Consider the following 27702-nt stretch of genomic DNA (forward strand, 5'->3'; position numbering starts at 1 on the left):
TTCTTCCGGGTCCTTGGTGCGGCTCATGTCTGGGACCCGATTTACTTTGTTTTTTAATTTCCGGATCCCCGGCACGGTTTCACGCACCAGGGATCCTTTTACCCCCAAACTGGTGTTACTCTCTTCTTTAATCTACCCTCTTCATCTCTACTCCCCTCCAGCCAATCCAGGATAGGGCTGCAAGACTTATCCTTGGCCTCAAGCCCAGGGATTGCATCTCTCCAGTCCTAAAAACTCTGCACTGGCTCCTAGGATCAAATTCAAATTCCTATACATCATCCAGAAGGTTTTCTGGGGCCGGCCACCTTGGTTTCTACAACTGGCTCTAAAATACACTCCCTCTGGATCTTTACGTTCCTTCTGCACCAACTCTCTGCGTGTCAAGCGATTCCCTAAACAGCGTGCCCGTGGGTGATTTCTTTACTCGTCTGGCTCCCTCCTCTGGAACAGCCTCCCCTCCCCTCTGCGTCCTAAGTCGGAGCTCCTCAAATTCCAGGAGCTCCTCAAATTCCAGAAACTCCTCAAGACTTTCCTTTTCATCTCCTCCTTCCCCCCCCTTGCTAAACCCCAGTCGCTGAAATTGGTGACCAGGGACCTTATGTTTCTACCCAGGTCCTGCCTCCCACCCACAATCGCCTTCAGCCTCTGCCAATGCCCAGTGCTTGCGTTAGGCGCCCACTGGCTTGTGCTATCACAGGCCTGCACTTATTTATTGGCAGTTGACCACGCCTACCAAGTGATCTGTCAGTCACATAGCAATTTGCAACTTACTCCCCAGAACGTCCTTCTCGTCAATCATAGCACTTATCCTCTCACCCCCTTCCTCCCTCTCTGCACTTGCATGCCCTGAATGCTCACAAGGCCTAGTAGCGCCGCCTCTTTCACTGTTATATTTGCCTTTCCCTCCCATGTCTCCCCTCCTCCCCCCACCCACGGGCTTTTTGAAACACAATTTACTTTATGTATAAGCGCATGACAAATGCACAATAAATAAGTTTCCTTCTATGTACTCTTCTATGGTTTACTATTTCAGCATCGGTTCCTTTGGAGTCCCTGGAATGCCCCCTTCAACAGGAGGAAGCACAAACCCAGAGAATCCTGTATCCTCATCCTCTACGCCTGCCAGTTCATCGCCGGCAAGTGGCAGCAATGCCCAACAGCAGCTGATGCAGCAGATGATACAGCTCTTTGCTGGAGGATCCGGCAGCTCACAAGTATGTACTGTATTTATTTACTTACTTGCTGTGCTGCCAAAATGTCTATTTCCCAGTTATGGGTCCAATTTCTTTTTTTTTTTTTTTTTTTTTTTTTAGCTTGGCAGGTAAATTTGGCAACACGCTTTTTGACATTGACTGCAGTCTTCTGTATAGTTTTGTTGTAGCAGTATATCATGCCTCAAATTTGCACTCCCCATTAGTAATTGACTAGTGATAATTGCCTCTTGGGGACTAAGACATGGTCTGCTGTATTTACGTGGAGAGTTGGGTGAGAACTTGCAACTTGACATTTTTACCCCTCCAGTCTACTGCTTTGAGTGCCGTTTTGTCATTCTATTGTATGCAATGAGACGGTCACCTGTAAGTCTCCTAAAGGAGACTGAGGAACTAACCTTGAGGCTAGGGGAACCACTCTGAGGCTTGTGGAGGGGGGGTACATAGAGCATCCCCCAGGCCTTCCTCAGTGTAAAGCCATTGTCCAGGTTTGTCAAGATTTGGGGAGTAGTTCTTGGCTAGGTTGGATTTCTCATGTTATGCTAAATCTCCCTCTCTCTTTTGAGACCCCCAGCCCTTTTTGCTGGACTTTTTACTTGATTTTTCCCACTCACCCTTTCTTGTACTTTGACTATGGCAATCATTATTCTGTCTCTCCATACTTTTTTGGAGTCATACTTCTCTCCAAGTTCTATAGGCATCTTTTGCTACACACAGCACTCTGTGCAATGTGACTGGGAGTCGTTACAGCTTCCCTTTTGTATTTTATTTTAGTTTACTTGTGAGAACTAATGTTCCCAAGGGTAGAAGGATACTTTTTATCCCTTCTACATTTTATATTGAGATCAGCACACAACACCTTATGTGGAGTGCTGAGGGGGTTACACTGTATCCCCTTTGTCTCTGCTTCTGTAACATTTCTGTTAGTGACAAGCAAAAAACAAAAGCTGGTTGCAGTAGATCTGCTCTACCGACTTGTGTGCAATTTCTACTCCCAGGCTGCGTTCACAGCCGCGGTAACCCAAATGGTGACTGCATTTTTGTGTGCTTTTGTGCACAATTTCTTGTGTGCTTGTCCTTTCCTTGTCCTTCTGCCGTGCTGGGTGGGGGAGGTCCTGGTTTGACTTTTGTCTTCAGCAGGAACCCTTTGTGAAACCCGCTGAGGCTCCAGTGTGTGTGTGTGTGTGTGGAGAGAAAGGAAACTAGGGAGGAGTATGAAACTCTGCAGTTTTTTGTCTTCTGGCATGTTTGACAGCCACACCTCAATGCTTGAATGTAGCATGAGTGCTGATTGGCTGGGCTCCTGGGTATATGGCTTGTATCCTGATGCTGAAGATAAATCGACCACTGCAACTGTATCCGATGAAGAGAAGATGCCTGTAGCTGCTTCCAGCGACCGTAGATGCCTGCTGAGTGCCTTCGCCTGTGCTGAATTTCATCCATGCGACAGAGCAGCTCCAAAGAGGACATCGCCTTCCCTTGAACTGTTGGGACAAATCTGTCTTAAGACGACCTGCATTTTAAGCTATCCCACAAGCTGTGACCTTCCTGGGTTGCAAACCTCCCAATATCCTGGGACCTCGAGTCTTAATGCTGTGCATAGTCTTGCGAAGAACAAATCTTCCTGAAACTTTGGTTGACTCCTTCCGGGCCTCCAGGGCAAGGTTCCACTCCTTGAAGTCCCCTCACAAGAGTGCTGGACCGAGAAAGCGAGGCAAATCAATCAGATGACCATTCTTCATCTGGTGTCTTGAAAAGAGCGCCAAAATCACAGAGCCGGGAGAAGCAATGAAGAATCCTTTGCTGGGAGCCTTTCCATTTGACTGCGGCTGCAAAATCAATTCTAGTGACCTTTCTTTCGTCTGAAGACCAAGAATTCCGTGACCGGTTCCTGTAGTTGCTGCGTCATGAGGGCATCTGCCTGCCATGTAATTCCACGCGCTCGTCCCCTGATTCTTCTCTTCTCTTTGTCTTTATTTGCCATCTAGGTACTTGGTCCATTGGCGTCACGCTCCTCCCTGGCACATGTCGACTTCAGCGGGTTTCCCCAGGTGTTCTGCCTGCTAGGGACTCTTTCCCACATCTGACCCCCACGCTCTTTGCCGCCTCTGCCTTGGCTGTGATCACTGCTTGGAGGGTTGCATTGTGTGTGTGTTAGGGATAATTCGCATAAATGTGCTAATTCCCTTCACCTTAGAGACCCCCAGCAACTTTGCTGGATTTTGAGGACTTGATTTTTTTTCCTGGAGAGAGTGAGTGCATTTTTGGCACCACAACTTTGTGGATCATCTCTGTAGTATCCACAGGTTACCGCCTACCTACACCTCCCTCTCCTCCTTCCTCCCCTCCCACAGATTGGGACGGCAACTCTGTTGGCAGAGTTCCATTCGCTCGCCGAGAGCCAGGAAGTGGAAGAAGTACCAGCCTCCTAGAGAGGATTAGGCTTCTCTTCCAGGATTTTCACCATACAAAAGAACCAGGCTGGCCTGAAAGGAGTTCGACCTCTCCACCCTCTTCAAAAATTCAAGATGGTTACGCCAGCACTCATTGCAGAGACACTAGACCTCACTCCTTCCTAGGCTTCAGGATCATGGGCTGTCATTTCCAGTACCTGGTGCTACCCTTTGGCCTCAACTAGGCCCCCAGGGTGTTTGCCAGACTCATGAATGCAGCTCCAGCCCTCCTCGGGGCCCAGGGCCACCATGTCTACCCGTACCTGGACGACTGGCTCGTCAGGGTGAGATCCCCGGAGGGGGTTGTCCACACCACCTCTGCACTTACGAGTACACTCCACAACCTAGGATTTACCATCAACCTCAAGTCTCAGCCACAGCCCACGCAGAGCCTCACCTTCCTGTGCCTCATCTGGGATATGAGCTCCGAGAAGGTATTTCCCTCGGAGGACAAGATTACGGCCATCAAGAGGGCCACTATGCACTTGCTTACTAGATCAGTTACTTCGGCTTGGTGGTACCGGCACCTACTGGGTATCATGGCAGTGGTCCTCTTGGCCGCGCCACACACACATGAGGCTCCGGATGAGGTAAATGCGGCTGCACTTCGCAGCCTCATGGAATCAGGAGGGGCTCCCAAGCGGAGCTGGTCAACATACCGCCTTCTCTCCACTCAGATCACATGGTGGTCCAAGGATTGCAATCTGCAGACGGGCAGTCCATTCCGACAGCCTACTCCGCCTCAGTCCACCTCCCGGGGGAGGCCAACGTGGAGGTGGACAGACTTAGCAGGCTAGGAGCAGACAATTACGGGTGGCTATTGAATGACCAGGTGCTGCAGGTGGTTTTCAACACATGGGGCCATCCTTAAGTGGATTTATTTGCCTCCTGGAGGAACAGGAAGTGCCATCAGTTTGCGTCTTGGTATGAACTAGGCTCCGGCTCCCTGGGCGACACCATGCAGATTCAATGGGAGGGCATGACAGCCTATGCTTTTGCGGCCACTCCCCTGATCCCCAGGGTACTCTGCAAGATAAGGGAGACTTGCCACCTCAGCATCATAGTGATGGTGCCTTGGTGGCCGGCGAGACCGTGGTTCTCCGAATTGCTCAGACTCTCGGACTGACCACCCATTCACCTTCCGCTGGGCCCAACTCCTCTCCTGTCCCTGCAGGGGGCAGGGTTCTCCACCCTGCTCTCATAAGCTAGCCCTCGCAGCATGGTTGCTGGGCCGATCATCCTCAAGCACCTGAACCTAGCTCAAGCTAACCTGGAGATCATCCAGGGTGCTTGGCGCAAGGCCACTAGGAGCCAATACAGGAGTAAATGGAGCAGGTTCTGTCACTGGGCAGAGTCTAAGGAAATCAACCCCCTGACGTGCACACTGGACGATGTGCTCTTTCTCGGCACACCATGCCCACTCGGGCATACAGCTGGACACATGTCGCACCTATCTCGCAGCCATAGGGGCCTACAGAAATTTTCAGAAGGAGGAGGTCTTCTCCTCTTACAGCACGATAGTCTGGAAACATCTAGCGGGCCTGTCCAGGCTTTACCCGTCCATCAAAAAGCCACACCCTGTGTGGGACCTCAATGTGGTGTTGGACACCCTGGCGCACAAACCCTTCGAGCCAATGGTGTCCACGGACATCAGGCTGGTCCCCATCAAGACAACTCTGCTAGTAGGTCTCACCTTCGCTCGCAGAGTTAGCGAGATCCAGGCTCTGGTGGCTTCAGAACCCTATACCACTTTCCACCGGGATAAGGTGGTTCTGCGGACTCACCCGGCGTTCCTACCGAAGGTACCCTCTGTGTTCCATCTAAACAAGGAAATGGTCCTACCTACATTCTTCGCTGACCCCAAGGACGAGGTTCAGAGTCTTGCACTGTCTGGGTGTCAGACCTGCTCTGAAATTCGATCTGGATAGGACCAAGGGCTTCCGCACGTCGGATGCACTTTTTGTCACCTTTGGGGGCTCCAGACCCAGTTATCAGGCATCCAAAGCTTCCATTGCAAGGTGGATGGTTGTGGCCATCAAAGAAGCCTGTGAGGGGCAGCACAAGCCGCTGCCAGCCAACATGCACTCTCACATGGTCAGAGCCAAGGCCACGGCCATCACATTGCAGAGGCAGGTTCAGTGGCAGGTCCTAAACTGGGCGGCCACCTGGGCCACCCCTTCAGCTTTCTGCAAACATTACTGTTTGGATGCTGTCTCTAAGTCGGACTCGGCCTTTGGACTTGCAGTCCTAATCAACTTGGTTGCTTAAGGAGGCTCATCTCCACCTTGGGGCTACATTCAGTTGTAATCGCCCATGCAGTATGGAGGAAAGGGGATGGGACGTAAGCGTAATTACTAATTACTCGCTGTAGTGACGAACATACTCATTTCCTCCATACGCCCCACCCCCTAATAATACTGCTGTCATTCGGCAATGTTAATTATTGTCGATGCATCAATGGCGACTGAGGGTCGCCGGTGGGCGGAAACAGGGTAGCGCATGCTCCCAGGAACGCACCCGTGCAGCCTATAAATTCAAAGGGGAAGAAGGTTTTTGTGGTGAAAAGTGTTCCGTCTCCCGTCCCTGCGAAGGGACGCCCATGCAGTATGGAGGAAAGGGCACTAAGGACAGTGAGTAACTTGTAATTTCTGAAGATTGCTGTTTGCATGTGCATATGTATAATACACCAATGTTTGTATATAACTTTAGAGTGTGTAAGTATTTCTTTGTACCTTCCTACAGCCCTCTCTCCCTCCTAAAATACGTCTGGCTGCTCTGCCATCCTACCAGTACCTTGACCGGTACAGGCCTATACTAGGAGTTGGAGTTCTGTATTACCTAGGGGATAGTTTTTTAAAAGTCCTACATAGGTGGACTTTAGACAAACTCCTAACGGGGGCATATCAAGCCAAATGCTGAAGTTCCCTAATACTGATAGATGGGTGTGGGATACCATGATGGCTGCAATTGAGTCGCTTAGGGATTCAGCAAATATTCCATTGTGTCCTGAGGGTCGGTATATAAGGGTGGTAGTGTTTAGAAGTGGGGGGAGAGAAGGCTTTTGACTAGAAGTGATTCACAGTCTGGGTTTGGTAATGCCACCTACCCGCTGGCCCCATTTTTGATTGAGTACATCCCATTGGGATGGCCTCATGTGCAATCAGGAGGAATGTAAGGACAGTTTTTCTGAAATCCATTCAACTAAGACAGTACAAGACTCCACTCTTAGTTCAGGGTAGCGCAGACAGAGCAGCCAGGCTTATCTTAGGAGGGAGTGAGGGCTGTAGAATCAGTGCCAAGAAAATGGAATAAGAATGGTCCAAAGAAAGACTTCAGGATCTGCAGTCAAAAATCTGGTCTTTGAATTCCATCATCAAGAAGATAGGACACCGGAAGGACTTTTGCTGCATGGATCACCGGGAAGGCTCTTGGCAAGTTTTTCCTAACGGCTGGATGTAGCTCTGTAGATTTAGCACCTTTTTCAGGAGCACAGAACAAGACGGAATATTGCTGGTCGGATTCTCATCGTTTGCAAGGTGCAGCACTCTGGTAAGGGGACTTTCCGGTTGCTGGAGGTCCAGCAGGATGCCCACAACGTTTCAGCGACATTAGGAATTCGGAAGGCCGTGTACCGCACAATAGGTTTAGGTCCCATGGTATTGTGGTACTGCAGCCCGCAAGGTCTCAGCGCTGCGTGGGATGGCTCAAAATGCAGGTCTTCTTGAGTCTAGTGTGTCTCGCCAGGCTCTGGGTCGTCATTTTGAGTCCCCAGTTCCATTTTGACGGAAGGGCTATAGCATACTCTGGTTACACAGCAGGCTCTCCAGTCGCTGGAAATGTTTCAACCGCAAATTCTTCATCTTCCTCTTCAGTTTTGGTTCCAGTGGTCGACTACCTCCACAGCTTCCGCTGGAATACAGCCAATCAAACAGCTGTGCCACAATCAAACGTTTTGTCAATCCTGAGGAAAGCCAGCCTCCCAGTTTGAACTGGATTCTCACACTTGGGCTGGAAGACAACGGACTGCAGAGTTTTGACTCCTCCCTCGCGTCATGCCTTCACAAACACTTTGGAGCCTAGGGGTGGGGGGGGGGCAAGTCCTGACTCCCGTCGAAGGTAAAAATCACAAAGGAATTTCCTGCCCTTGATCCTGGGGGATGGAACAAGAAAGGACAAAACACTAAAATGGGAACAAAAAGAAGACTGGCTCATTTTGGTAAAATGAGCACCCATGGGTGCCTTTACTGGGGCTGTGCAAACGAGTTAATAAAAAGGTTCACGGCCATCAGCCATTAAAGGTAAGTTTGTCCTTGAAACATAAAACATTGAGAAAGGGGATAATCGGTATCTCCCCAGCACGCCACATAAGGTGGGGGGGGGGTGGTGTTGTGCTGGTCTCGCCTAATAAAATGGAACCAAAGATCCTGTCTACCCTTGGGAACAGTAGTTCTCACAAGGTTAGCCAGAGAAAGTTAAGAGGGGCCCCAATGGCAACCCATCGACAATAGGCACTATTTGTCCAAAAATTGTCAACGCGGATAACTTTGAAGACACTATGGAAAGTCTTAAACATGACCTCTATAAAAAGAGTAAATTATTCTGTGAGTGTGGAAAAGGGTTCCCACTCAGAGGTATAATGAAAAATAATCCACCCGTAAAAACAAAGTTCTGGGGTTCACCCAGGTGAGGAAGATTTACCACTCCTATGAAAATCTTACCCAACAAGGACATCTTGGGGAAACCAGGTTTCGGTGATGAAAAGGCTAACCAGACACTGTCCTGATTAGATCATATGTATTATGATTTATTTAAACGGATCGGGCATTTGCTTAGGATGTATTTGAAGAGTTTATTTTGCGGCTGGAGGTTTAGGTGCAGGGCGGGAACTTGTTGTGGTGGAAGGTTGCCTGCAGAGGGTTGGTTTGAAGGTGATGGCAGACATGGTGTTGGAGGTTGTGTGGAGAAGGCTAGGGTAGTAGAGGTCAGGAGGTTGTTTGGTAAGATGAGTTGGAGTATGTGAAGGCGGGAGTTCGTGTTCAGGTTGCTGTGAGACTGTTCGTCTGAAGATGGGGAGTCTGTGGTGTTACTGGATGGGGTAGAGACATTCAGTCTGTTTTAGAGCTGTTGGCCCTGTCTGGTGTGGGAAATCAGGAGACCATCTCCTCTCGGCGTGGGCGGTGAACTGTTTGGCTTGCAAGCTTTGGAGGCTGTTTAGCAGGGAGGGATTTCGCTGGATGTGGAGTTGTAGGGGGAAAGGGAGTGGGTGTAGTTGTTTTTATCTGGACTTTGGTGGTGGTAGGGGAAGTGAAGGCCGTAAGGTTTTACAAGGTAGGCAAGCTGTCCATTATGTTTTTTGATGGTGCTGGGGGTGTGCAAGTAAGAGTAGTTGAATCAGATGAGTGGAGTTTGGAGGCAAAGAAATGTTTGCAAGGTGCTTTGTGATGCAAGGTTATCTGTTTAAGTTGGCAGAGGGTACGTTTTATGATTCAGCCGACCAGGTGGGTGGGAGATGGTTGAACTGATTGGTTGCATGGGAGAGGGTTGTTGGCCATTATGGTGCTGGTTGTGGATTCATTTTGGGGTCTGATTGTGGAGTAGGCAGAGGTGGTTCCTGTTGGGACTGATTTTCTATGCTCTGGCCTGGTGGACAGATGTACAAAAGGCCAACATAGTATTGTCAGAGACCACTCTGGGAGCTGTAGCAAAACCCGTTGAATGTAGCAAGGCGAGTAATCTAGGCTAAGTTTCAAGAGGAGGTGAGCTTGAAAGGGGTCCTCCATGAGCGCACACAGTGAAGCAGTCAAGGAACGCACTTGGACAAACGGGTATAAAAATACTTCTTTACTTATGGCCAAATAGCACAGTGAAAAATGACTACAGTCAGCTAATATCACACAACACTAAAATTATGATAGTTCTACACAATCACTAGAGTCTGCAAAATACATATCCAACCCTTGGAAAGAAAGATACCGATTATTAGCACTACAGTGCCGCAGAGATTCAATCCTAACTTCAGAAGTCCATCCCTAAAATGTTTGGGGCCTTATGCCCAAAAGTTCAGTCCAAGTTCCATACAATTTTGTGTAGCTGGAAAGAAAATGAAGATAGGGTATCTAGGGTCCAGAAGTTCCAAGTGTCAGGGGACAAGTTAAACTAACGTGTTGCCAACTTACGGAGTGCTTGTGTGAACAAGCAATCTCAAAGCCAAAATAATTTTAAAAAGTTACCAAAATATTTAAAAGGGATTTGGGGGTCAGGTAAGTATTGCTACAACTCAAACTTTGTACTCCAATTCTTCACAGGACTTTGCAGGTTGATTGGAAAGGGCCAAAGGCTGCTTTTCATGCTGTCAGCCTCAGCCCTCGATTCCCAGGGGTTGCAGGTTTGAGCAGTTCTCAGGTTGTGGCCTATTGCTGGTGCAAGGTCTTCCAGTGAAGAAATGCAAAAATAACTTGATGCAGGGCCCCTCTCAGGACAGGAATGGACGCAGGTAAGCAGTTTCGGGCGACGGCCACCGATGCACTGTGATGCAAAGGGATTCACTTGCCACGGTCAGACGTTCCCCTCCTATCGTGGGTTCCCTTGATGCTAGGACTATGAAATGTCAGAGAGATAAGTATTATTGCACAAGCTGGGGATCCCCATAGCTCCAGGCCTCAACCCCAAACTCTGGGCTGGTCAGCCACAGGGCAGTCCTAGGGCACTTCCGAATGCTCTTCATACGACTCTAGGCTGACTTCGAGAATTGTTGTTCCCTCCATTCCAAGGGTCGCAGCTCCTTTCCAGGACTGCTGGAGATCTTCCACAGGACAGGGCTTTACAAGGGCAGCAGCAGAAGGTGGTCGCCAAGCTTGTTTCGGGAGGATAGCTCAGCGGCAACGTGCTCGACCTTGGAAGCAAGACGACACGGAGCAACACAGTTTTGATTCCCGGGTTTGCGCTCTGGATATTAAGTACGTTATAAATAACCAATAATATCTTTCTTCCGACGGGTCCATGGTCGCCTCTCTTGTAGCTGGACAGGAGTCTTGGCTTCTTCAGTTTCTTCCAGGATCTCTAGAGGGGGTGCAGGGGTCCTCTTCTTATCCTAAAAGCCAGGTAAGAGCTGAAACTCCCACTGGCCAATGACAGATCTGGTCCACGCACCCTTACAGTGGTCCAATCAGGACCACTAGTGGCAAAACTCCTGCATACCACTCACACTGTCACCAGTTTGTGGATTAGGCCCAGACAGTCCCAGCCCACTTCCTGGCAGCTAATACACACACAGCCCTACTCAGCCTCTGCTTTCCCCGGCACTAGAAGTCTGTACAAGGATTTTTCTGGCCTCACAGGCCTGGAAGAAGGCAAAAGGATAGGATGGCCAAAGGACAAGCTTAAAAACCTTCTGGCAGGGCCATGTTGGACCACTAGCCACAGTTAGTAGCCAAACCCTGTAAGGCTAAAACAAAATGCACCAGAAAGTAGTAAAATAACTACTGCCAACAGCATTTCCATTTAGCACACCAAAATCCTCTGAGTGTTGGTCTAGACCGTTGGGCAAAGTTTGTATGCAGTACCCTCTGGGAACACTACACACAACTATGACTACAGGTGTAAGCAAACCAACCTTTGGTATAAGTCTGTACTACACAGTTTTGGTAGCGTGTTGAGCAGCCAAGCTTATCTCAAGAGGGGAATGTGAGTAGTTATGATGTTACACAGAGATTTACAATCACAGGTGTTCAAATAAACGTATACTCATGGTTTCTTGGAGAAATACTTATTCATTTATCAGTCAGTTATAAAACATTCATTAGAAGGAGGCAATCATGTAATAACACACAAATATATTTCAATACTTTTCAAGAGGAGTAAAAGGCAAAGGTTATCGGAACATAAAAGACTACAATTATTCTTACAGCGCAAATACTGGAGTTCACCAGAAGTCAATTCAATAGGCTATGCTAGGCCAAAGTCAATGGGCTAAAGTCTTGGATAGGTTAAAGCGGTTCTGGTAATTAAACGAGCACGTCTCTGCACAAGTTCTTGGAAGTAGTTTGTAAAAAGAAGAATCGTATGTTGGGTCACAAGCTGATTAGGCCTGCAAGTTGCTAAAGTTTCAAGCACTTTCGCCATGAGAGGTAAGTGGTTTGTCTTGTTTTACAGTAACTTACAATGAAGAAAAAGATGCAGCTGATGACTTCTGTTACTGGCAATTCCTGCAGATCTCGCTGTTCCTGGGCCTCCGTCGTGGGGACAAGAGGGAGGACATCGGGGGGAGGTGAGGGGATTCCTGCACTGCACTGGGACGGTCAAAAGCTTGCAACTGGCAAACTTCAATTTCAGTGGCTGTTTTTCGTTTCAGCTACCACAATGGTAACGGTGGTCCTGGCTGTCAAGGTGGACTGTCCTTGCTTCTGAGGGCCCATACTCAGCTGAGGGGGGCTCAGGCACGGTCGGTCCGACGTCATGGGAGTCCGGAGGATCTTCCAAAGGCTTTCGGCCACCGTACAAGTAACGCACACAATCTAGTGTCTCTCTCCGTGGCTCTAGGGTTTCCTGCAGCACTTTGAGGAAATGCAACCAGCTCTGAGATGGGTGTCCAGGTGGCTTACTTGGGAGTTGATTTGTCCTACCAACTAAAAGGTAGAAGGCCTTTGCAGGGTTTCTGTCGATGCAAACTTGATGATTCGGACCTGCAGCAGGGCTTCACCGGGCAAACCAACAGTAGTTTATCCCAGATAAGGTAGTTAAACCTTGGGAAAGCCTTCCCTGTGTCACTGCACTGAGGGTGCTGTGTAACACAAATGAAAAAGATGATGCCTATGGAGTTGGTTAAACTCCATAACCAAAGGAAACACAAAGGTAAAACACATATCAAAATGCACGAGAGAGTGGGAAAAAGGGTCACTCTCTCTCCAGGTAAAAGAAATCAAGTCCACAAAATCCAGAAAAGTTTCTAGGGGTCTCTAAGGTAGAGGGAATTAGCACATTTTTGAGAATTCTCCCTAACATAGGCAAAACAAAAAAGTGTACCCCATTGTACTGCATTGTAAGATGCATTCTACAATGATAAAAATGTACCACAAGTGATACTAAAAGTAGTAACAAAGTAACTAGACTAAGGTAAACATTGTTTCTCAGTACTGACAACCTGAAGGGCATGTCAGTTTCCCCATTACAGAGGAGTAAAAGCCAGTGTAGTGAAGCTACTGCACGGGAATAAGAACAGGTCAGATTCAAAAATAAGTCAAATGTTTGGGGGTCCATAGAAATGGAAGGAAAGGTGCAGTAAAGAGGAATGTTTCCTAACAAGGCTTCTAATTACTTGGAAACTAATACACTGATGTGATGCCAGAATCTGGAGATGGTTTTTGGGGTTGGAGCCTAGGGCCTACATACTCATTGGCTGATAACCTATCCACCTCATGTTGGTTCTTTATTTCCTAAAGTTTAATATTTTGTTTAAACTGCTATTTTAATGTACTGAGGATCCTATGCCAGACACAGGGGGGGGGGGGCTGTTCAAAGCATGTGAATCTGTGAAAGATGCACTCTGGAACTTAAGTTATATATGGGCTAAAGTATCCCGTGTGCTACGCTGTAAAGATATTATAAGTCATCAAGGAGTTTTGTGACAAAATCCAGGAACAAGGCTGAAGGCAGAGATTCCTTATAAAGTCAGGGAACTTTCGATTAACTTTCAATATCCTTTAAGTACGGGTGGGGGAGGGCGGTGGTTCTTTATATTTGACCACACACACCTGGCCACTTGCTTAAGCGTTCCAGTTGTTGCTACCTAAAATCTGTATAGTATCCATTTGGGCTCAAAACTAAATATATATATATATATTTCTGAGGCTTGTGGAATCTGCTTAGATCACATGCTGTGCATAGGCCGACATCTAGTGGAAGCTGCGGAGTATTACAGTTTGTTTTTCGAAAGTCGAAAATGGGCGTCGACACAGGCGTGCCAGTAATACTATCCCTAGTGTGACGTCCACTGTACCCAAGATCCCTCACGCGTGTAGGATCCTCAGATTGTTTTTTTCCGCCATACTGGTCGGAAGCATCTTGCGGAGTTCCCTGGCCTTAGCCATACTTTTGCTGTTATTATAATTTTAATTCTTATTCATTCCCTTCCCCACCCCAACGTCGACCCTCAACCTCGACGACGGCTGGAGAAGTCATCGACCGTCGACTGCTGCACGACGGATCTGGGCCTCGGTAGGCCGCTGGCCTCGGCCCGGGCCTAGTAGGCCGCTGGCCTCGGCCCTTACAAGTAGGGAGAGTGGGGGGTGGTACATACTCTTCACTCTTGATATATAGTTACATTTATATATATTCCTACACTTAGCAGCCCGCTGCCTTAAGGTGCGTATGGAGGGTACCCCTTTTCAATTCTGCCCCAAGTGCAATCGCAAATACCCTTGGGTCGACAGGCACGCCACGTGCAATCTCTGCTTGCCGAGGGATCACCCCGAAGCGAACTGCAGAGCGTGTAGTAGGTTTAAACCTAAGACACTTAAGGACCGTTCGACAAAGCGTTGGGCCCACCACGCCAGGCAGGAGGCCATGGCAGCGGAGGGCGCCTTCAGCGATGGCAGCGACGCCGTACTTTCGGACGGCGAGGGCATTACGGCGTCGAAAGACAGCCGACGAGCGCAGGTCCCCGACCTCGGAAGGTCGTCCGGCAAGGCGGCTATGGGGAAGACCCCCGGCGACGCAAGCGCTACACACCTAACACACACTAAACACACTAAGACCAACCGGACCTCGACGACGTCGACTTCCCGGAAAGAGGCACAAAAAGAACGGTCCGACTCGGTGTCCTCTGGGCGCTCTCGATCGAGATCGCCTCACGACGCAAGGCAATCATCCACTCTTGCCAAGAGTGCCTCGCTACACACACTAACGGAAGTTCGATCGTCGGGAGACGAAGACGACTTCCACCCCCAGGCCGCGCTCCAAGATACCGAGACCGCGGTTAACACCAGTGAGGCCCCACGCCCGAAGCACACAGATACCTTTCCAGACCCTCGACGCCAGGCGTCGAAAGTCTCTGGGGCCCCCAAGGGACAGGGAAAACATTTTTCCACGCACGGAGAAGGGGGGAAACAGCGGAAAGCACAGCCTTCCACACCTGTAAAGCCTAAGCAGACAAGCAAACACAAGTCTACCCTTGAAAATAAATCACCTGCTAAAGTAATACCCTGTTCCAGGGAATGGTCCAGTGAAGACATAGACAGGGTTATGTCTAGGATGTCTTCCTTGGCTGATTTTTATGATAAGAACCCAGAACACTTTCTTTCATATAACCCTCAAGGGGCCACACCCTCAGGCTCCTCCGATCCTATCCCGCTAAGTAAAAAGCCCCGGGTCGAAAGACCTGAACCCTTCAAGGTTCAGCCTTACTCCACTCCATATTCTACTCCACTCCCCAGTTATCAGGGACAAGTTTTCCCTGAAGAGGACCAGGAGTTTGCAATTATGGAAGAACAAACCGGGACAGATTACTATGCAGAGGATGAGGACCTGGAGGAGGGAGAAGATGAGCAGGAAATTTACAGAGTAGATTCCCCAGTACAAAGCGAAGCCCCAGTTACTGACTCTCCAGTTGATAACCAGCCCCTCCTTAACGAGGTTCTCGCTCGAGCAGCGGAACACTTCCACATCGACACCCACGGTGTACAGGAGGAAAGGGACTTCGCGGAGGAGTTTGTAGGAGAGAGAAGACCGGTCGCTCAGACCATCCCTATCCTCAAATCCATCCAACGAAGAATAGATCCTTCCCTGGTGAATCCTAACCTCACCAGAGCTGTCAACCCCAGAATTGAAAAGATTTTTCGGGCAGCCCAGTCTGACCCTCTGTATATAAAGGGACATCTTAAACCAGATTCCCTAGTGGTGACCAACACTAGAAAGAGGGCTGGCACGCCCTTATCTTCATCAGAAGCTCCTCCCGACAAGGAGAGCAAAAAACTTTACGGGTTTGGCAGAAAGGTAGCCTCAACGTCCGCCTACCAAGCAAGGATTGCGAATTCCACCACCCTGTTGGCTAGTTACAATTGCCATCAATGGGAAGAAGTCGCGGCGCTCATTGCCTCTGCTCCAGAACCGTTAAAGGGCCAGCTGGCTCGGATCTCGGCAGAGGGGAGAGCCGTGTCTGGTTGCATTTTAAAAGCAACTTTCGACGCCGCTGACAACGCAGGGAGATTGATAGCAGAAGGTACTGTTATCAAGAGACATGCGTGGTTACGGCAGTCGGGATTCAAGACAGAAACCCAGGCTTCTTTAATAGACAAGCCAGTGGAACCCGACCTATTGTTTGGGAAAGCGGTCGAAGACGCACTTAAAAATGCCAAAGATGAATATGAGACTCTCAAATCCCTTGGCCAGCTTACCAACAAACCCCCTAACCAGAGGGGGAACAATAATTTTCGTCGCCCACGCGGCCAAAATTCACAAAGAGGCAACTATGCCCAGGGACAAGGTACACAATGGAATAACAACCAGCAGTCTACCCAGAGTTACGGCAGGGGTAACAAGAGAGGTCGTGGAAGAGGCAGAGGCAGCCCCAACAAGGGCGGTGGCACGCCTCCACCAAAACAGTGACGCTCAGTTCAGGGTCCCTTGCCACGCAACCCCAGTAGGGGGACGCATTTCCACCTTCACCCAGGCTTGGGAAGGGATCACCTCAGACAGATGGGTGCTGTCAACAGTATCCGCAGGATATTGTATAGAACTACTGCAGCGTCCCCGGAATCATCCTCCACGACAAAGAGTGCACTCCCTAGAGCATCAAAGGATCCTTCTCGAGGAGATCGCCATTCTGCTAGAAAAGGACGCGATAGAACTCGTCCCAGGACACCAGGTAAACAAGGGTATCTATTCAACTTACTTCCTTGTGCCAAAGAAAGATTTGACAATGCGCCCAGTATTGGACTTACGGCCTGCCAACAAATATGTCAAGCCCCAAAAATTCCGTATGACCACGCTACAAGAGGTAATCCCCCTCCTAAAAAAGGGGGATTACATGGCAACCTTGGATATGAAAGATGCTTATTTTCATATTTCCATGCTCCCAGCGCACAAAAAGTACTTGCGCTTCAAGGTGGACAGTCGCCACTACCAATTCAAGGTACTGCCCTTCGGGATAGCTTCAGCACCAAGGGTATTCACCAAGGTACTGGCGGTGGCGGCTGCACACCTACGCAGGGAAGCAATCCCGGTGTACCCTTATCTGGACGACTGGCTCATAACGGGGGAAACCCCAGGAATTTGCAGGTCAAACATTCAGAGGACTATCGACCTCCTCCACGAATTAGGCTTCTCCATCAACGAGAAAAAGTCAAGTCTGGTGCCAAGCACCTCAAAACAGTTTCTAGGAGCTATCCTAGATACTCAGAAAGGATTGACCTTCCCTTCGGAAGAGAGAATTCGGAATATACTTCTGCAAATTCCGCATTATCAGTCAGGTCAACAGATAACAGTACGCAAAGCTATGCGGTTACTGGGCATGATGGCGTCATGCATTTACCTGGTCCCCCACGCGCGTCTGCGCATGCGTCCCATGCAGGAATGGTTGGCGAAACAGTGGTCTCAGGCAAGTGGTCATTGGGACGATCTAGTGGTCGTTTCGCCAACACTCGTACAGAGCCTACACTGGTGGACAAGAGAGAATCTCGCAAAGGGGAAACCCTTTTACGATCCCGAAGTACAAGCCGTGGTGACTACAGATGCATGCCTGACTGGGTGGGGAGCTCACCATCTCCACCACACAGCTCAGGGTCTCTGGTCTCACTCAGTAGCCAAGAACCACATCAATCTGCTAGAGCTTCTGGCAGTATTCCGAGCGCTAAGGGCGTTCGAGCCCCATCTACTGAACTTGTCGGTGCAGATCAGGACGGACAGCACGACAGCCATGTTCTATCTGAACAAGCAAGGGGGGACTCGTTCGCCAAATCTGTCCAAGCTTGCCCAGAAAATATGGATATGGGCACTCAAACGGAACATCTTCCTGTCATCGCAACATGTTCCAGGGGAGCTCAATTCCCTAGCGGATGCTCTAAGCAGAAACTCCCTCCCAGAAGAACACGAATGGGTCCTTCACAGAGACGTAGTAGAAGATCTCTTCTCTCAGTGGGGTTTCCCCACTATAGACCTATTCGCCACAAGCGAAAACAAACAATGCCCAGGATTTGCATCCAGGTTCCCCCAGCCGGACTCCCAAGGGAATGCCCTGTGGATGAACTGGTCAGGGATGTTTGCGTACGCTTTTCCACCAACTCCTCTCATCAGGAAGGTGGTGTACAAGATGAACAAGGAATCTATGACGCTCATCCTAGTTGCTCCCATGTGGGCGAGACAACCATGGTTTCCACACCTACGCAGGATGGCGGTGTGCGAACCCATCAGACTCCCAGCCTGGTACAACCTACTGTCCCAGCAACAGGGTCAAACAGTGCATCAGGAACCCAACTCTATGAACCTAGCAGCATGGCTCCTGAAGTCATAGAGTTTGGACATCTCAAATTACCACAGAGGTGTATGGACATTCTAAAGGAGTCCAGGAAACCAAATACAAGGCACTGTTACTTTGATAAGTGGAAAAGATTCGTTATCTGGTGCCAGAATAAACAAATCAACCCGGTTGATTGCACTCCTTCCAACGTTGTGACATACATGCTCCACCTGCTGGATGCAGGGTTGGTTTTTAACTCGCTGAAAGTACACCTGGCAGCCCTCTCGGCTTACACCACATCCCATAACAAGGTCTCGTGGTGGAAAGTACCAGTGGTTAAAGCCTTCATGGAAGGAGTAAAGAGACTTCACCCTCCTATTTCGAACCCACCGCCAGGATGGGACCTCAACGTGGTGCTAGCTAAGCTCATGGGACCCCCATTCGAACCCATGCATAAAAGTAGTCTCAAACACCTGACTTATAAAACGGCCTTCTTAGTAGCCATTACCTCCATAAGAAGGGTCAGTGAAATTCAGGCTCTGTCAGTGCAGGATCCTTTCTTTACTATCCACAAGGACAAACTGGTTTTACGCACACACCCTAGGTTCTCACCTAAATTCATATCCAAGTTCCATGTAAACCAGTCCATCGAGCTTCCGGCTTTCTTCCAGAACCCGCAAAGCTCGGCTGAGGTGAAACTACACACCCTAGATGTGCGTAGGGCGGTCCTATACTATGTAAATAAAACCAGACCGCTAAGGAAAACAGATCAACTGTTTGTCTCCGTAGCTACAGGCAGAGAGGGGGATCGCGTCTCTAAGGGCGCTATCTCGAAGTGGATTATCAACTGTATACAGCTGTGTTACTCTCTTTCTGACAAGACTCTGCCTTTTACGCCAAGGGCCCACTCTACTAGAGGCATTGGTGCCACTCTGGCTTTCATTGCAAATGTTCCCCTCGACACCATTTGCAAAGCGGCTACTTGGAGCTCTATTCACACTTTTACTCAGCATTACTGCATTGACACTCATTCCAAGACAGATACACAAGTGGGACAAGCGGTTCTAAGACACCTGTTTGCTCATGACCCTTCTCACATCCCACCTCCTTCTTCTGGTACTGCTCGCTAATCTATGCACAGCATGTGATCTAAGCAGATTCCACAAGCCTCAGAAGGGATACATTACTCACCGTAATCGTATTTCTGATGCTTGTATCTGCTTAGATTCACATGCGACCCACCCTTCCTCCCCTCCGAGAGAAGGCGCATGATTGCTTGTAGTCTTACCTTTTCTGTCTATCTGCTTGGATTATCTGTACTCACGCTACTCCTCATGCTTCCTCATGTCAGAAAAAATACAATCTGAGGATCCTACACGCGTGAGGGATCTTGGGTACAGTGGACGTCACACTAGGGATAGTATTACTGGCACGCCTGTGTCGACGCCCATTTTCGACTTTCGAAAAACAAACTGTAATACTCCGCAGCTTCCACTAGATGTCGGCCTATGCACAGCATGTGAATCTAAGCAGATACAAGCATCAGAAATACGATTACGGTGAGTAATGTATCCCATATAATATATTTTCTGAGGCTTGTAGAATCTGCTTAGATCACATACTGTGGCTGACATCTAGTGGAAGCTGCAGAGTATTAGTTTTCGAAAAGGGACGTTGACGGGGCGTGCCAGTAATACTATACCTAGTGCGACGTCCACTGTACCCATGGTCCTTCACGCATCTCGGTCCCTCAGATTGTTTTTTTCCGCCATCCTAGACGGACGCTATTTCACGGAATTCTCCTTCGGCTTATCGCCATTGACTTTTACAAGTTTAAGATAGTTTTTCTTACTACCCTTTATCATATATATCATTGACTTTGAGATATTCCGATAGCGGTGAAGAAAGCGACCGTCGAAGACCCTCGCCGGCGGATTCGTTTGGCCTTGAAAGGCGGCTTCGGCCCTTACAGTAAGGAGAGGTGGGGGAGGACATTTAAGAATGTATTTGCCCCTTTTTATTCACTACACTCGCCTAGCTGCTGTCATTCCGTTATGGATGGTTCCCCTTTTAAAATGTGGCCTAAGTGCAATCAAAAAGTTACTTTGGGTCGACAAACGCCTAGTGTGCAACCTTTGTCTCCTGGGGGACCACGTCGAAGGTACCTGCCGAGCTTGTAGACTGTTCAAACCCAAGACATTGAAGGACCGCTTAACTAAACGCTGGGCCCACCGCGCCATGCAGGTCGAGGCCACCATGGACGTGGAGGGGACCTTCAGTGATGGCAGCAACGCCGCGGTAGGCGACGGGGAAACTCTGATTTCCCAAGCGCAAGCCCCTGACCCCATCAGACAGGCCAGAGGCCTTGTTGCGGGGACGACACCCAGCGGCACTGGCTGTTAGGCAAGATTGTATGCAGTATCCTTTGGGTGCACTACAACAACCCTGACTTCCTGGCAATAGGAACCTAAACTTTGGTATAAGTCTGTACTACACAGGTTGCTAGTGTGTTGAGCAGCCAAGCTTATCTCAAGAGGGGTCAATGTGAGCTGTAGGAGTTATACAGAGGTTCACAGTGACAAGTATTCAAATAAACACTTGCGCACAAGGTTTCTTGAATAAACAATTATTAATTTATCAGTCAGTTACAATAAGCCTTCTTCAGAAGGGAGCAATGTAACACAACACACAAATATATTTCAAATCACACGCTCTTAAGTTTCTAAAACAGTAAGTACCCTTTTGGGATTGCCCACAGACACGGCCTACACCCTCAGGTGACTTCAATAATTAGGATGCTGGGGACATTAATATATCACTGTTGCATTTAGCATATTCTTAGGAAAGGGCCAAAGGAAAAGATTATTCGAACAAACGAGAGATCACAAATATTCTTAAGCAGGCTAATACTTTCAGATCCCCCCAATAAGCGTCATTCAGTGGAACAGGCTAAGCCAAAGTCAATGGGCAAATGTCTATGTGAGCTGAAGCACTTCTTTGCAGGTAAGTAAGAAAAGTCTTTGCATAATGTTTTAGAAGTGTTTGAAGAAAAAGAAGAATCCATGTAGGGCCACAAGCTGTTAGACTTGTGAGTAGTAGAAGATGCAAGCAACTCTACAATAAGAGGTAAGCTCTCTGACTTTACCGTACCTTTGGATTGAAGAAAAAGTGCAGCAGATGATTTCTGTTCCTGTGCAGCCCTGCAGATCTCGCTGTTCCTGCGCCTCAGTCGTGTGGACAAGAGGGAGGACTTCTGGGGACTCCTGCACTGCAATGGGACGGTCACCGCTCACAATCGGCAATCTTCAAACAAGTGGCACTTTGGTGTTTCAGCTCCCCGCAACTACTGCAAATAGCAACACAGCAGTTTCTGGCTGTCGAGATGGACTTTCCTTGCATCTGTGGTCCCTCACTCTGAGGGGGCTCAGGCTCGGTCAGTCCTGCTTCCTGGTAGTCTGGAGGATCTTCCTGGAGCTCTTGGCCAGCTTTAAAGCAACGCACACAATCTGGTGGTCCTCTCCCTGGCTATTCGGTTTCCAGCAGCAACTCTGTGGCAATTCAACCAGCTCTGAGAGGATGTCCAGGTGGCTTACTTTGGAGTTGATTGGTCCCACCAACTGAAAGGGAGAAGTCGTCCTTGCAGGGCCTTCTGTCGATACGAATTTGGAGTTTCAGCTCAGCAGAAGGACTTCACCGGGCACACCGAGCGTCCAGGAGTTGCAGCAGGCGTCTTCAAGTTATCTTCGTCCAGTGGCCGACTCTACTTTCCAAGCCAAAAAGCTTTGCCTTTTATGCAGGTTTCTCCCATACATTCCAGCCTAGCTGTCAGTCACCCAGCGGGGGGGGTGGCTGTCCTTGCAGGATAGTCAGTCGGCCAATCACCACAGAGTGCATTTGGGTCTCGTAGGAGACTAAGCACAGGGAGATTCGGTCACCTCCCTCACTTCCTGCGCCTGCCAGACACCCTGAGGCAGGTTTCACTTGTTAAGCCTGCAAAAGACAAAACGAACAAAGGGACCAAACCTGGTTTGGCACGCAGAGTAAATCTCAAGAAGGACCTTTCCACAAAGAAATGGCGTAAAAAGAAGGCCGGGACCATTTTGACAAAAATGGCACCATGGGGTGCTTTACCGTGGCTTTGAACGCAGCCCACAGTAAAATCCCATAATGGTAGTAAAACGTAAACCACTGCCACCAGCCATTCAGTGAGGAAAGGGTAACATTAAAATGTTACATGAGAAGCTAGACAAAGGGGATACTAACTAACCCCTGCAGCACCCTATTGTAAGACAGTGTGGGCTGGGTCTAGAAAGTTACAAATGTAAGTAAAGTCAATTTCACTTAACTGCTATGGGAAACAGTAGTTTATCCCAGAGAAGGTATTTAAACTTCTGGTAAATCTGGAAGACTTCCCTGTGTCACTTCACTGAAGGTGCTGTGTGACACAGTGTATGATTTGATGGTCTATTTATATAGCGCCTATACTCAATGTGTTTCAAATCGCTTCAAGGCAAGGGACGGAACAAGGGAAAATACAATGACATTCTTGCAGGCCATGAACAGTACTAGGCCTGATATTTCAGATAGTGCTGGAGGGGCTGGGGGGGGTGGCGAACAAGTAAGGGGACGGAGAGGGGACAGACGAGATTGCTATCATATTAGGTCCAGGGCCAATTCTGATAGAGTGGTGGGGGGGGGGAGCAGAGAGGGAGAGCAGGAGCGAACCGAGAGTAAGCAGTCAAAGAGTGTAGAAGCAAGAGGGGAGAGCGAATACAATTGCAGAAGTCAGTAGTAACACAATGTTGCAACCCAGGATACAAGATGAAGATGGGAACAGTCATGATTCAGGGCCACCATAAGTACAAGATGCAAAGGAAATCCAGCATGAGAGTTGAGAAAGGGTGACGTACCGTGAATCAATGAAGTCCATAAAAGTCAAATTCCAGCATTGGCCACAAGACGGTGATGGTGAAACCAGAATTTATCAGGACAGACGCCTGCAGAAGTAGGCTGGAGGGGGGGCAGAGGGAGCAGGGGGAGCAGGGTCGAAGAATCAAGGAAACCGGACAACACCTGTGTGCGAGAAGGGAGGGGGCACAAGGGAACATCACAGGGGGACTAGAAGGTATGGGGATGGCCTGTGGGGACAGAGGGAGTAAACGCATGTTGGTGCGTTCTTACCTGCTGTCTAAGCAGGGGGTCGGGCTCTAGGTCCAAACAGCTCCAAAGAGGAATTGCCCTTCACTTTGGACGCCCGGTCGAGAGACACCCTTGATCTAAGAGTTAATAGCAGGAAGGAAGGAAGAGGCAGGGCTAAGAAGGTGGGTGGTGCTTATGCCAGGCGACCTAGATCCACTTGCACCTGCTCCCCATCTGTAAAAGATGATGCCTATGGAGTTTGTCAGAATCCACAACCAAAAGAAACCATGTTCAAATCAATGAAAAATACATGAGAGAGTGGGGAAAAAGGTCCCACTCTACAGCATAAAAATGAAAAGTCCTAGGGTCCAGCAAAAGAGCTGGGGGTCGCCAAGGTAGAAGGGAATTAGCACATTTTAATAATACCACCTTGCTGGCCAGTTACAACTGCCAGAAATGGGATGAGGTAGCCGAAATTAATGGCCTTAGCCCCAGAGCTCTTTAAATCCCAACTCTCTCTCGCCGTGTCGGAAGGGAAAGCTGTTGGTAACTGCATTCTAAAAAATTATCTAGATGCAGCTGATAATGCGGGTAGGATAATTGCTGAAGGCACGCTGATCAAACGCCATGCATGGCTATGCCATGGCTATGCCAGTCTGGCTTTAAACTCGAGACACAGGCTACTCTTCTCAACATGCTGATACAACCAAATGTCTTGTTCGGCAAGACCATAGAAGATGCCCTCAAAAATGCCAAAGAGTACGACGACACCTTAAAGTCACTGGGCCCGCTTACCAATAAACTCTTCGGTCAGAGAGGGGGGTCTATAATTTCTGTCGCTTTAGGGGACAAAATTCACAAAGGGGGACTGGGTACAACCAGGGTCAGAGCTCATCCTGCGGCTCACCAAAGGGCCAGTCTTTATAAGGTTTCCAAAGAGGCCAGAGAAGATCTTGCGGCAGGAGCAGATCCTCCTCTTGCAGAGGCGGCTCCATACCCCCAAAAAAGGACCACCCGCTACAGGTTCCCTCGCATGCCACTCCAGTAGGACGCATAACACTCTACCCATGTATGGGAGGGAAATCCCCTCCAACAAGTGGATGCTTTCAACCGTGGCGTGCAGTTACTGTATAGAGCACCTCCAGCGACCCGCCTACCATCCCCCAAGACAAATAACCACCTCAAAAGAAAAACGCATCTTTCTGGAAGAGGTGGCAGTGCTGCTGTTAAAGGACACCGGCGAAATGGTCCTGACGAACCAGGTAAACAATGGTATCTATTCAATGTACTTTCATGTGCCCCAACAAATTCTGACAATGAGCCCTGTATTAGATCTGTGTCCTGCAAACACTTATGTCAAGCCACACAAATTCTACAGGAAGTAATCCCACTGCTAAAACGGGGGGACTGCATAGCAACCTTGGATATGAAAGATGTTTATTTTCAGATTTCAATGTTCCCAGCGCACAGAAAATTTGGTTTCAAGATGCCAAACCAGCACTACGAATTCAAGGAGCTACCCTTCGGCATAGCATCCACTCCAAGGGTATTCACCAAAGTACTGGCACTGGCGCACCTACGCAGGGAATTAAACCAAGCGTACACTTCGAATGGATTGTGTCATCCCATGTATTCCTCATCTTAGATAAATCCTTACCTTCAGCTTTGCTGCTTCGGAAAAAATGTTCTCTCTCCACCAGAGGGCGCTCCACTTGAGGCGGCGGCATCAATGTCCCTCTGCGGCATCCGTTGAGCACCAACGTCATCCGCAGTATAAATGCCTCAAGTGCGCCCGTTGGCCTCAGTTCCGTTTTTCCGTTAGCTTTGCTTCGGTTCGAGATAAACGGTGCTTCAGTTCAACGATTGTCTTCATAGAACCCTTTCCCACCGAAAACTGGTTTTAAGAAATGCCAGAATTGTTGGAGTAAGAAGTCGCAGACAGACCCTCATCAAAATTGCCTCTGGTGCCTCAGTTCTGACCATCGGATTGATGACTGCGGTTCTTTTCAGTCAATGACCCATAAGGGCTTAAAAGAACGAAGAGGTAAACTGGCGGTGGGGGAGGAATCCTCGAAATTTCTTCGAGTGGGAGGAAAGACTTGGCTGAGTCTTCGACAAAAGTCATAAAAAATCTAGGTTGAGTAGATGATCCAGGAAGTCCTCTTATTCATCTAAAAAAGCAAAGAAAAGATGACACCAGTCTCCCTCTTCCTCTACGTCATCTGAGGAAGTTATAACATGCCCGACGAGACAAAACTCCCCTAAAAAGTGGGAAGCTTTCAGAGCATCTATATTAAAGAAAATTTGAGAACGCGGCCCAGACCCCCTCAAAAATATCTGAAGACCATGCCCCTACGCACAAAAAAAGTGACAGAGGAAGGTCCAAGACAAGGAAATCCGACAAAAAATTGTCGAGGGTGTCTTCCAGGGCATCTTCCAAAACACCTCAAAAGAAAAACTATCCGGTGCATAAATCGGAGGTAGAACATAAGAAAAAGATGTTAGATTTTCACACGTCATCAAAGTCCTCGTCCAAAACACATTCGAAGCCTCCATCGAAGGCTGTCAAGCACTAGGGGTCAATGACCCAACCGAAAATGGTTACGTTGAGTACATAATCGATGATATCGAAGATTCTTTGGATGGTCTCGACAACTCCTTCGACATCAATTTCTTCGAAGTCATCAAAGACTACCTCGACAACATCGAAGGTAGTAGCTACAACATAGACGCCATCGACGCTTCTGTCGACGCCGACACCGATTACAATGGTGAAATCAACACCAATGTTAAAACCCATACCTGAAAAGGTGTTTCACCCAGAAAGTAGACATGATTTTTTTCAGACCATGTCATCTATATATGTAGGAATGTTGTCGGGAGAAGGGGAAGAAGATGAAGAGGTTTCATCTGCAGGTGTTAAATTTGGTACAAGACAAGTCCCTGAGAAATTAGTTGATCCTCAATCTAAGATTCAAGATCTGAGTGCTTGCAATCAGCAAGTGGACTGGATACTTCTCCAGAATACGAATTTGAAAAGCCTGACCCAGCAGAACATGCAGATTTAGGTTATAGAAAATTAATGAACAGAGTTACGGAATTCATGGGATGGGGTAGAAACTCACCTGTATATCAAGATGATTACATGACTGATTTACTGTCATGAGGACCTCAGTCAGACCCCATACTTTCTTTTCATATAGCTTTACAAAGGAGAGTTAATACTGCTTGGGAAAAACCTGAAACTATTCCAGCAGTAAATAAAAAATATGTGGCAAAGTATAGGCCCTGTAATTCTGACCCAGAATACTTAAGTAAACGCCCATCTCCAGAAAGTCTGGTAGTTCAAGCAGCTACATCAACTAGGAATGCTGCATACCCTACAGTTCCCCTTGATAGGGATGATAAAAAGATTGATGCATGGTCTAGAAAGATTTTTACATCAGGGGGCATGGCTCTAAAATCCACAAATGTATCTTGCACTCTGGCGAGATTTACATATACCCTGTGGGACTGTATGTCAGTGGCAGCTCAACACATCCCAGAAGGTGAGGAACATGATGGGTTCCTATCCATAGTATAGGATGGAAAGGAGGCTTCGGGAGAATGCCTTCAAGCATGTTTGGACACAGCTGACAGTATCAGTAGGTCCATGGTATCTAGCGCAGTGTTGCACAGCATGGTTAAGAAAGTCCGGTTTTGCACCGGATGTACAATCCAGACTTCTTAATATGCCATTTGACGGCTTGGGGTTGTTTGGCAGCAAGGCAGATGAAAGTTTGGAAAAGCTGCAGACCTCCAAGGGAGTGGCAAAATCACTCGGTGCCGCTATAAGACAACCTCAACAACGCCCCTACACAGGTTAATCTTCCTGGAGGGGTTGTCCCTTTCGTTTTTACTCCACATTTGGGAGAGGAAGGGGACAGGGCAGTCTAAGAGGACAAGAGATTTCCTCAGGGGCGAGGAAGAGGTGCTAGATCTGCCCCAGCAGTGCCATCTATCCCTTCAGCCGCTGCTGCCGAAAAACCACTCTGAGGTTTTGATCCACAAGACCCCAGTGGGAGGCAGAATCTCACAGCATCTGCAGGAATGACGGAGTTTTACCTCAGATGCTTGGGCTCTGGAAACAGTATCCCAAGGTTACTGCCTTCCTTTTCAAAAGAAGCCTCAGAATCACCCACCAGGGTACAACTCTGCCAAAAATCCAGACCTGCTCCTGTTGCAGGAAGTTTTAACCCTGCTACAGATGGGTGCAATAGAACATGTACCTGTAGCGGAGTGGAACAAGGGTTGGTATTCCCCATATTTCCTCATAGCAAAGAAAGACGGAAGATTGAGACCCATCTTGGACTTGAGACTTGAACAAATTCCTCACGAAGGACAAGTTCAAGATGGTTACTCTTTCTCAGATCCTTCAGGCTCTCCAACTCCAAGACTGGTTGGTATCATT

General features: G+C 48.5%; 1 protein-coding gene across 4 annotated transcripts in view; it reads left to right on the plus strand.

Annotated features, from left to right (window-relative positions):
* The window catches only part of UBQLN4 (ubiquilin 4), a 404884-nt gene that overhangs the window by 364992 nt on the left and 12190 nt on the right, over positions 1-27702 (plus strand). For all 4 annotated transcript variants that reach the window (XM_069607136.1, XM_069607138.1, XM_069607139.1 and 1 more), the window contains one exon: positions 1034-1214. In XM_069607136.1, coding sequence (XP_069463237.1) covers positions 1034-1214 — 181 coding nt within the window. The remainder of the gene's footprint in view (positions 1-1033; positions 1215-27702) is intronic.

The sequence above is a fragment of the Ambystoma mexicanum genome, chromosome 1p (genome assembly GCF_040938575.1).
Source record: "Ambystoma mexicanum isolate Mex_15411 chromosome 1p, UKY_AmexF1_1, whole genome shotgun sequence".
Lineage (NCBI taxonomy): Eukaryota > Metazoa > Chordata > Amphibia > Caudata > Ambystomatidae > Ambystoma > Ambystoma mexicanum.